Source organism: Coptis chinensis, chromosome 3 (assembly GCF_015680905.1).
Source record: "Coptis chinensis isolate HL-2020 chromosome 3, ASM1568090v1, whole genome shotgun sequence".
NCBI classification, from domain to species: Eukaryota; Viridiplantae; Streptophyta; class Magnoliopsida; order Ranunculales; family Ranunculaceae; genus Coptis; species Coptis chinensis.
In genome coordinates this window covers 109,076,480-109,087,964 of record NC_141458.1, presented here as the reverse complement: position 1 = coordinate 109,087,964, position 11,485 = coordinate 109,076,480, and the positions used below count along the sequence as shown (strand labels likewise).

Below are 11,485 nucleotides of genomic sequence, written 5' to 3'. Positions count from 1 at the left end.
TAGACCTATCTTAATAACCCAAATCATAATCCGAGTTAAAAGTCAACTCTTGTCAACGGTCAAAGTCAACTATGGTCAAAGTCAAAGGTGCATGGCTCAAAGTCAACACATCATGGTCAAAGTCAAAGTCAAAGGTGCATGGCTCAAAGTCAACACATCATGGTCAAAGTCAAAGTCAACCCATCATGGTCAAAGTCAAAGGTCGATGGTCAAAGTCAACAGTGCATGGCTCATGGGCTCATGGCTAAGGTCATGGTTCGGACCCAACTGGCCAAGCCCAAACCTTAGAACCCGGAAGTATAAACATTTAAAGACCCAATTAGATCTATTTTAAGTCCAATGGTCCGGCCCAACAATATTAAACCGCCCAAAACTAAAGTGGTTCGGTCCAAAAATCTTAAATTGAACTCGGTCCACAAAAATTAACTTAAACTGGCCCAAATTAAACACAATCCGGGCCCAACCAAACATTTAAATTTCGGCCCAGCCACTAAAAATTAGAACTGGCCCCAACTAAAAATAGAACCGCCCAAAACTAAAAGATTTGGATCGGCCCAATCTCACCCAAGGCCCAAGCCCACACCGAAATCATTTGTTCATCTTCTCTATCGGGCTCCTTCCTCCACCACCACCACCTCAAATCGACCACCACAAATACCGATCGCTACCCATTCCAACCAAGCGGTTGGACTCCTAAAGAAAAACCCACACCTTTAATATATGAAAAACTTCGATTTCATCTTCCCCTCACCACCACTGTAGCGACTTCAAGCCAAATCGCTACCATTGATGATAGCTTCAACACCTCAGACAAATTCCACACCAATCCAACATACAAACAAACATCAAATCCAAACAAACCCGGTTCAAACAATTTTTAAAAACGATAACCCTAAGTTCCAAGATTACCGGCAAGAACGCTTATTAACAAGTCCTGGGAGCTTCCACCGAGCTTCCCAAAGACCCATTCGACCCATCATAATCCCACTACACAACCCAACAACCAACATCCAAACAAAAATAACAATCCAAGATAAATTACAAAAAAAAAGATGATGGCGCCTCCATTAACCCCTCAAGTAGAGCTTCACAATCCCACCCCAAATCCGGCATTTAATCCCCACTAATCCCCAATCAATGCGATTTCAAAAAAACCCACAATCGGTGTATAACCGAAAAATAAAACACAACAATACTAATATATGCGGGACCATTGTTTTTGTTTGGGCCTTGAGGGCTCATGCCTCCATTGATAAAATTTCAAATCCTCAACAGAGTTTCGACAGTTCTAAATCAACTCCGAAGTTTCACTTTCGAGTTTTAACAACTTCGACAACACGACGTCCGAATCAAAACAATATTATGGACAAGTAAAACAGAAATATTAAAATGTATTTTAAATCATAGTTCTAGTAGTGGTGAGAGTTAATTCTACTCACCTTTAGCTAACTTCGGACGGGACGAATTTTCCTAGCCCGAATCGTCGTGCTCCACCTCTCCAAAAAACCAAACTTTTTCTCGCTTCCATTTTTATATTTTTATTATCTTCAAAACCCTATTCTCTAAACAATGTGTTTTATATCTTTGGGTCCAAACCCAAGCCCAACACCCACTTCGGCCCAAAACCAAGCCCACGATCCCGAAATCCAATCCGAATTTTTTAAAATAAACAATTAAATTAATTAATTAAATAGAAAAATACGTATAAAAAAACACGGGGTGTTATAATGTCTGTGCCGATTCACCTGTAATTATTATTTCTGTCTTAATTTATATTTTTTCCAGCTAGGGTTAATGAAGTAAAAGATTGTTTTGTTTTGTTATTGGTGGGCAGTTTGGGAGTAAAAGAATAATGCGAGCATCCCCTTTTGATAATGCTCAATCTTTGGATCCCCAGCGTGCTGAATCTTCTCGACAGCATGTGCGTGCTCTCAACACCCAATTCGCGAGGTCCTTATTATTATTATTCTCACTTTATTAGCATGTTAATCTAATAATATAAGTTTCTTACTATTTTCTTCTTTATCATTAGTTGGGTTCAATCACAACTACAGAATCACCCTGACGAGCTTTGGGAAGATGGTCTTCAAGACTATTTAACTCATGTTTCAGACATTATGGTAAACTCTTTCAAACACATTATGTTGTTGGTTATAAACCCTGTTTCTTTTGTATTCCCCGTTGTGGCTTTAATTTTTCTTCTGGCACTCACCCTATACTGTAGGATACGTTCAGAGATGTTCTTGATTGGCTAAAAGCTAATGGTGCAAAGGCAGAAAGTATACCTGCATTTGGCCAACATAGCACTGAGAATAAGTCGGTATTTGGGACCAATAACAATGCAACCAAGTCTCAAAATACTTCAAGCCGAAACAGTTTACCTGCATTTGGTTCACGTAGCACTGAGGATAAGTCAGTATTTGGGACCGCCAACAATACAAATTCTCAAATTGCTTTGAGCCCAAACAATTTACCTGCATTTGGTCTACGTAGCACAGAGAATAGTTCAATATTTGGGAGTAGTAACAACGAAAGAAAGTTTCAAAATGCTGCAAAGGTTGACAGTTTACCTGCAGTTGGGACCAACAACAATGAAACGAAATTTCAAATTCCTGAGAAAAGTGGGTCTGCTCAACGTCAAGCTTTGCCAACTCATGGAGCCCTAGCATTACAACGTCTTGGTTATGTCTTTCAAAAACTCAATGGAGCAAGTACCAGTGGAAGCACCGCCAGGTACCAAAAAATTTACAACTTCTACTGAAAATTTGTTGTTTAATTTTGCATGGTCTGCCTTTTCAATATCATTTTGTTGATCGTATTTTTCATTGCATTTATTTTATTTTCTTGCTTATTCAATACTTTATATTGGTTGTTTCTTTATTTTTTTTGAGTAATGAAACAATTTCAGTCAACTGGCATAATCCTTATCAAAGACATTATCATTAAGATCGTTGAATATTTATTTTTGGTATAATATATATATTTTACAAACTTATGTTTTTCATAACTTTTGATATAATATAATTTATTGTGGTACAATACGAGTAGAATTTCCACAATTTTTGTTGACTTAAATGTTTTGGGTCTCTGTTGTACTAAACTTTACAAGGTTTAGTTATTATCTCTATGATATCTTTTTAATTCCCTAAATATTTCTCTGAAAAAAGTTTACGTAATCCAGGAATCTGTTGCGTAACAAAAATTAGGATATAGGCCGTGTCCAATTTGGATTTATACCTATTGATCATGATGCAATGCAAAAATTAGGTTTATAGTTTTCATGTGAAACAGGTTTGACAGTTTTGTAAATTTGAGATTGAACGCCTTTATAGTTATGATGATCGTTGAATAGACACGTCTTAATATGTTAGATGACAAAATGTGTTCAAATGATATTAGTAGTACCAACTATTTGGCTACTGCCTAAAGTTTGAACATCTCCTTACAGTTGTATTTTGAGATAAAAAATATTGTAGTTTCATGACATTAATTATTTATATTTAGGTGTTTCATTGCATTATGAGTAGGTTTACACACACCAAGCATAGTAGCACTTATACAAGTATGCATTGGTAAGTATACAATATGCATTTTCACCCTTCAGAAATTAGCTCATATTCAACATTATAGATGCATAAGAATGCATTGGTAACTTTATTGTAGTCATAGTAACTGTAACAATGACCGATCAAATATTCCAAAATACCGTTGATTAAACAAATCTCTATTTCCTTTCCATCTTGCTCTAAGGCCTCTGTAAGGTTTCCACATAACTATAGTACAAGTCTAGGGAAACCTTCCCATAGGAATAATTGATTTGAGTGTTTCACACTTGATTGAGCAATTGGACTTAATGCTTTGAGTTTCACAATATAATTAGTATATATTTGTTCTAAACTTCCTACACCTTTGATCTCTCCAACTTCACTTTAATGAAACACTTATGGACTTTAATTTTAGACAAGAAAAAGATTTGGTGTGGGTGTGATGTTGAAGAGGTCTTCTAAAGAGTTTGGATTGAGTTGTTCACGTTTTCTTCTTACTGAAATGTCATACAATGAGGCTCAATGTTGAGGTTTCGACATATATGACCAAGAGTACTCTAGCACACGACTGCTAAGGAAAAAGAATTGCATTATTTTACTAGCACAACTAGCATGGTAAATAATGTTTCTCATCTACGTTTACATTAATGCAATTAGAGGAAAACAAATAGGTTGGGATTTTTGAGCAAGTAGGCTCAATAACTTTTGAACTTCTTTCAATGGAAGATGCAGTTTTTTTAGACAAAATGTGACAAAAATAAAATCATTTTGTGGTATGTTGAGCTTAATCACTGCATTGTTCTTATAATCGGCCATTTAAACTGTAATGGAATCAACAACTTTTGACTGCATAGCCTTTCACAATTTTTGCTCTTATATGGATCGAGCTCATACCAACTCAAATGTTGTAGTACTCTTAACACACTACAGCTAAGATGTTTATATTTTTTTGGTATTTATACATCTTTAAGTTCCTTTTGATCAAAGGAAGTTCAATGCTTCGAGAAATTAATTATTGGACCCGAACAATGAATCCAACACACTCCATCACTATTTATTATCTGTAATTTAAGCAACAACCATGCTTGCATTCAAGTTCATCTTCTTTTAATTGTTTCTATATATATTCTTTGTTTATGAATGTATTTTTCCGATATAAAGTCAATAGTACGAATTCATGTTTGGATTAGAGATATTGGTTGGTATGGCGATATTAAACCATGGATAAATTAGTCCACGCACAGAATCACAACTTATTGAGCCAGAATTAATCTTTTGTAGAATGTGATTGTGTGGTTTCTACTATTTCTTACTAAGTAGCAGCAGTTCGATATAACTACTGGGCTTGAAAACCTGTTTTTAAATATCTTTTTGTCTGTGATTTTGTTGTGGGGTTTCCACGTTGTTAAACAGGGTGTTTAAAGTGCTTCGAGATAGAAAGACTCTTCTCTACTGTTAACCAGACCACTACGCTCTCTCAAAGCTCATAGCACTGATATGTAAGTTACACTATCTTTATTTCTTCCCTATATCTATTCTTTGTATGAGGAAATTTGAATTATATATAGCTAGGATGTTTTCTATACATTCCAAGTTCTTGGTCACAAAATAACCTACACAAAGGATCAAGTTATATAATTCAAATCTATGTTGATATCTATACTTTAATTTGTTCTCAACTTCCACTTCCTTTCACTTCTCTGGTAATTATATAAAAATATCAACCATGCATGTCTTTAATGTAAACTTCATATACGAAAAAAAAGGTTGGGACTTGAGAGATACTAATCTCTGGATAAGGACTTTTAATTAGGTTATTGTGGGTTCAAGCCCTACTGTGTGTGGGGTTTTTTTTTAATATGAAAGGTCATTGCTTATCATATATTGAAAGCAAAAGAGAAGGGTAGTGAAAGTTTAGTGTTAGAGTATACTCCATCAAGTTGGGTGTTCACACCATTTGTAGGTATGGTGTGTGATGTATTCAGCTGGATGTTTTTTTGCTTTGTTCCACGTGTTTATTTACTCCCTAATGAGGAATAAATTATCAGGGTAACCAATTAACTCTTACGACCAAAAGGTGGCTTCATGCCTTAACCAATATATAATAGTGATAATGTTCATAGTAAATAACTTTAATTTCACTGACTCGAGAAACGTTCACACTAGTGCAAATTCACTAAGGTGCAGTGACCATTATATTTTTTATATATAACACATTTATGTTCACACGATTATTTGCTCCCACATTCTCTTTCATATTTTTTTTTTACATAATATAGAAATTGATGTGCACCTGTTGTGCTGATGACCTATATGTTTAAACTATAAATATGAGAAGCTTTCACCACCACTAAAGCGGCACTGAAAAACTGCTTATGTGCTGAGTGGTAGTTGCATTTGCTTCAGTATGTGTACTTAAATGGTTTTCATTCTATTTTCAGGTTGTTTTGAATGGCGTTGTAAATATAATTGTTGAACCAATTGGTGAAGAGATGAGATAGAGCTAACAAAGATTTGTCTGTGCTTCGATTTAATCAAGAAGGTAACATGAATAACTATAGGCATTGATCATTCACTTAGGTTTCTTATACCATAATGTCAGGTCAACAGTACGTCGACTCCTCAAATTGAAGCACCGCCAATATGTTCTCTAAGAGGTGTTGTCTTCTACACGACCACATTTTATTTGATCTACATCTTCTTTTAGTTGTGCATCATATCTTCTTCACGACTCCATAGAGCATTTTCTTTTTTCAAGGTACTGTTCTAGCATATTGTTCTTGATTGCTTAATGCCTTCTTAGATTTTTGGGGTTCTCAATTGTTGTGTTTGATTGTGTTCTTTATGGGTTTATGGTTAATCTTTGGTATTTGGATTAAAGTTTTCGTAGATTGTTTAATTTCTTTTACACTCATAGACAATGTTAGTATCTTTTAAATTGGTTTATGAAAAGTAGAAAAAATATATAATATAAAATGAGGAGTTGTGGTGTCTAATGGTGCATTTAGATTGATTATTTCTTTATGGTTTGAATTTCGTTGAGACCAAATTTGGTTTTTTATAAAAGATTTGATGATTGTATTGTAAGTGTGTGGTGTGACTAATTAGGCACTTTTGATGTGAGGGAAACTGATCAAATCTCAAATCTCTTTTTTTGGGAGTGCACTCGACATGTAGAATGAACAACTTATATATTGATATTTAAGTGGCTCTTTTTTCACTTTGTTTATTATCTTTGGGTTGTTTGAAGTAGTGATTTTATTATGTTTGTATGAAATGGTAACTTAGTGTGTCTTGGTCTTAAGGCTCCCAAGTCTAAAGTTCTGAATGTTTTTTCACTTCGTTTATTGTCTTTGGGTTGTTTGGAGTAGTTATTTTATTATGTTTGTATGAAATGGTAACTTAGTGTATCTTGGGCTTAAGGCTCCCAAGTCTGAAGTTCTGAATGTTTTTGTCTTAGCAAGGGCCCAAACTTAGATAAACCCTAAATATATGCCAACGACATAGCAATAATATAGGTTTATTTACTCATGCATGTAATCCACTATTCTCTTTGTTGTTGTTTCTTTGCATGCCAAGTGAGGATGAGATATTTTATTCTTTAATCGGGATTTTTTCATCTATATAAGTATTTTTGTTATTAAGGGATTTTGATTTTTCATGTGTGTATGTGTGACATTATTTTTTATGCAAGGACCTTATATGCCTATATCTTTGAGCCTTAACCATCAAGAAACAATGTCAATAATAACGTAATGTATCATCACGACATCACTACGTGGCAGATCATCCAAAAAATCCGGCTAAGCATAATTGTCTTGGTCAGCTTTACCTGACCAACTACCCCAATAACTGCTTACAAATCGGCCTACATTCTTGCTACTAATTTGTAAAAACACGTGTTGCGCCTTGAGCATTTATCTTTTTTTCTATTAAAATATTAATTATGTTATCTTCCTGACAATTCTTATGAAAGAAAGCAAGACTAACCGAAAATCATTACAATATCTTGGAGAATTGTATTGCCAAAACTCTAGCAATCCTTTATAAACGCCTTCTCATGTTGTTGTTGGGCGCTTCAATATCCTTTTGAAACATGTTTTCTTTTTGTGGACTTGTTATTGGTCATAAGTTTTAATATTTATTGGATTCATTAAACTTAATCTTTATAAAGGTATATTGTGCTAATAGTACACTCTGTTTTGTTGGAATTTTGTACGTTCAAGTCCATTAACATATGAAGTAGGTATTGAATTATGTGTATAATTTTTTTTTTATCATGTAGTTTGCTTACCTTCGACGTCTTCTGCAGGTTGATTACATCATAAGCGCATTCAAGACCAAGTTTGTTTTCTATTCAACTGTGGAGTGTGGAGTGAGTTGAGCGACCTTCTCATCCAGTCATCTCTGAACACTACTTTATTCTATTATGATGACAAGTGATTTCTTACTCCTGGGAAATATGTGCATGGGCTGGTATAACCGTGTTTGGCTACTACCCTAATCTCAATTCTCAACTAATACGTACAAGGACTGGGTTATCCGTGTATTTGGCTGAATGTTGTCTACCTAACATTTAAAGGATTTTTATTTTACAATCGTGTGTCAAGTAACTGGACATTTTTAGTGTTAGTATTAGTATTTTAGTCCATGAATAGTTTATTTTAGTCATTTCTTAATAAACAACCAACGATTTTTACGTGTAGGTATATATTTGTCATTACAACAATTTGTGAAATATTGTTTTGGATGGGTAACATCAAAGAAATCTATTTGCAATGTTTGATGCTACTGATATTGGGTTATTGTATTTGTTCAATTATTAGTTAACTGAGAAAGTGTGGACTCGGGTTTAATACTTTGTCGCATGATTTTACTTGAAGTTCTTCTCATATTGAAATATAGATTTTAATGCACATTTGATTTGTTTTGTTTTGTTTTATTTTTTAAATACATATTGAATGAGGAATGTGAAACCCGTTTGATGGAATTTAAAGACGATGTGAAGCTCCAACATGAAGCTCCACCTTTACAAGTTGACTTGCTAAAGAGACTCTAAATAATTGGGTCTTCGTGCCAAAAACAGAACGTACCAAAACAAAGGCGATTCCAAGGGAGTGATAACTAAATGCATCCAAAACCAAAAAAAACTTGCTCATACATCCACAAGCAAATTATAAATGTGTTGTATGTGTTAATCAGTTTATACGAGTCTTTGCACAGGAAATTTCACAGATCTATGTCTATACCTTTTGAGGAAATTATAAAGGTTTTCTCTCACGCGCACATTCAAATTGGAAAAGTCATTGAATTCAAAATTTAAGTGTTGAAATGATTTTATAGTGGAACATGTTCACTTCACATTTTTTACAAAAAAAATATTTATTAATTTTTTATTCCCTGACATAAATTAAGTAAAACGGCACCCGTTCAATGCTTAGTAAAGTGTATATTAAGTTACATAACTGTTCTACACTACCCATTGATACAAAAAAAACAACCTTTTAGTCTAACAAATTATTGGCGATGGGAACTTTGATAAATTAATTTACTATATGAGTTTCAATATAGTTTGGAAATAAAATTTTTGATACATAATAATAAAAGGTACTCACTATGGGCACCTTCCATTTTGGGTCTTCATGCCAAAAACAGAACGTACCAAAACAAAGGCGATTCCAAGGGAGTGGTAACTAAATGCATCCAAAACCAAAAAAACTTACTCATACATCCACAAGCAAATTATAAATGTGTTGTATGTGTTAATATGTTTATACAAGTCTTTGCACAGGAAATTTCACTGATCTATGTCTATACCTTTCTGAGGAAATTATAAAGGTTTTCTCTCACGCACACATTCAAAGTGGAAAAGTCATTGAATTCAAAATTTAACTGTTGAAATGATTTTATAGTGGAACCTGTTCACTTCACATTTTTTACAAAAAAAATATATTTATTAATTTTTTATTCCCTGACATAAATTAAGTAAAACGGCACCCGTTCAATGCTTAGTAAAATGTATATTAAGTTACATAACTTATCTACACTGCCCATTGATGTAAAAAAACAGCCTTTTAGTCTAACAAATTATTGGCGATGGGAACTTTGATAAATTAATTTACTGTCTGAGTTTCAATATAGTTTGGAAATAAGATTTTTGATATATAATAATAAAAGGTACTCGCTATGGGCACCTTCCATTTTGGGTCTTCATGCCAAAAACAGAACGTACCAAAACAAAGGCGATTCCAAGCGAGTGGTAACTAAATACATCCAAAACCAAAAAACTTACTCATACATCCACAAGCAAATTATAAATGTGTGTATGTGTTAATCTGTTTATACGAGTCTTTGCACAGGAAATTTCACTGATCTATGTATATACCTTCCTGAGGAAATTATAAAGGTTTTCTCTCACGCACACATTCAAATTGGAAAAGTCATTGAATTCAAAACTTAACTGTTGAAATGATTTTATAGTAGAACCTGTTCACTTCACATTTTTTACAAAAAAAAATATTTATTAATTTTTTATTCCCTGGCATAAATTAAGTAAAATGGCACCCGTTCAATGTTTAGTAAAATGTATATTAAGTTACATAACTGATCTACACTACCCATTGTTGCAAAAAAACAGCCTTTTAGTCTAACAAATTATTGGCGATGGGAACTTTGATAAATTAATTTACTGTCTGAGTTTCAATATAGTTTGGAAATAATATTTTTTATACATAATAATAAAAGGTACTCGCTATGGGCACCTTCCATTTTGGGTCTTCATGCCAAAAACAGAACGTACCAAAATAAAGGCGATTTCAAGGGAGTGATAACTAAATGCATCCAAAACCAAAAAAACTTACTCATACATCCACAAGCAAATTATAAATGTGTTGTATGTGTTAATCTGTTTATACGAGTCTTTGCATTAGAAATTTCACTTGTCTATGTCTATACCTTTCTTAGGAAATTATAAAGGTTTTCTCTCACGCACACATTCAAATTGGAAAAGTCATTGAATTCAAAATTTAACTGTTGAAATGATTTTATAGTGGAACCTGTTCACTTCACATTTTTTACAAAAAAATATATATATATTTATTAATTTTTTATTCCCAGACATAAATTAAGTAAAACGGCACCCGTTCAATGCTTAGTAAAATGTATATTAAGTTACATAACTGATCTACACTACCCATTGATGCAAAAAAACAGCCTTTTAGTCTAACAAATTATTGGCGATGGGAACTTTGATAAATTAATTTACTGTCTGAGTTTCAATATAGTTTGGAAATAAGATTTTTGATACATAATAATAAAAGGTACTCGCTATGGGCACCTTCCATTTTGGGTCTTCATGCCAAAAACAGAACGTACCAAAACAAAGGCGATTCCAAGGGAGTGGTAACTAAATTCATCCAAAACCAAAAAACCTTACTCATACATCCACAAGCAAATTATAAATGTGTTGTATGTGTTAATCTGTTTATACGAGTCTTTGCACAGGAAATTTCACTAATCTATGTCTATACCTTTCTGAGGAAATTATAAAGGTTTTCTCTCACGCACACATTCAAATTGGAAAAGTCATTGAATTCAAAATTTAACTGTTGAAATGATTTTATAGTAGAACCTGTTCACTTCACATTTTTTACAAAAAAAAATATTTATTAATTTTTTATTCCCTGACATAAATTAAGTAAAACGGCACCCGTTCAATGCTTAGTAAAGTGTATATTAAGTTACATAACTGATCTACACTGCCCATTGATGCAATAAAAAAAAACATATTATTGGCGATGGGAACTTTGATAAATTAATTTACTGTCTGAGTTTCAATATAGTGTGGAAATAAGATTTTTGATACATAATAATAAAAGGTACTCGCTATGGGCACCTTCCATTTTGGGTCTTCATGCCAAAAACAGAGCGTACCAAAACAA

General features: G+C 33.4%; 1 protein-coding gene across 2 annotated transcripts; it reads left to right on the top strand.

The window, feature by feature from the left end:
• The first annotated feature begins 1,829 nt into the window (after nucleotides 1-1,829).
• LOC147512850 (uncharacterized) lies at nucleotides 1,830-8,304 on the top strand. 2 transcript variants are annotated; one of them, XR_015217275.1, is made up of 6 exons: nucleotides 1,830-1,950; nucleotides 2,033-2,120; nucleotides 2,225-2,733; nucleotides 4,959-5,044; nucleotides 5,987-6,087; nucleotides 7,858-8,304. XR_015217275.1 is itself a non-coding variant. In XM_086599493.1 (5 exons), the coding sequence occupies exons 1-4, from the start codon at nucleotides 1,853-1,855 to the stop codon at nucleotides 5,002-5,004; spliced, it is 741 nt and encodes a 246-aa protein (XP_086455619.1). In that variant the 5' UTR covers nucleotides 1,830-1,852; the 3' UTR covers nucleotides 5,005-5,044; nucleotides 5,987-6,250. The 2 variants fall into 2 exon arrangements, 1 of the variants encoding a protein (XP_086455619.1); XM_086599493.1 differs by lacking the exon at nucleotides 7,858-8,304 and having other exon boundaries at nucleotides 5,987-6,250.
• Nucleotides 8,305-11,485: the final 3,181 nt, after the last annotated feature.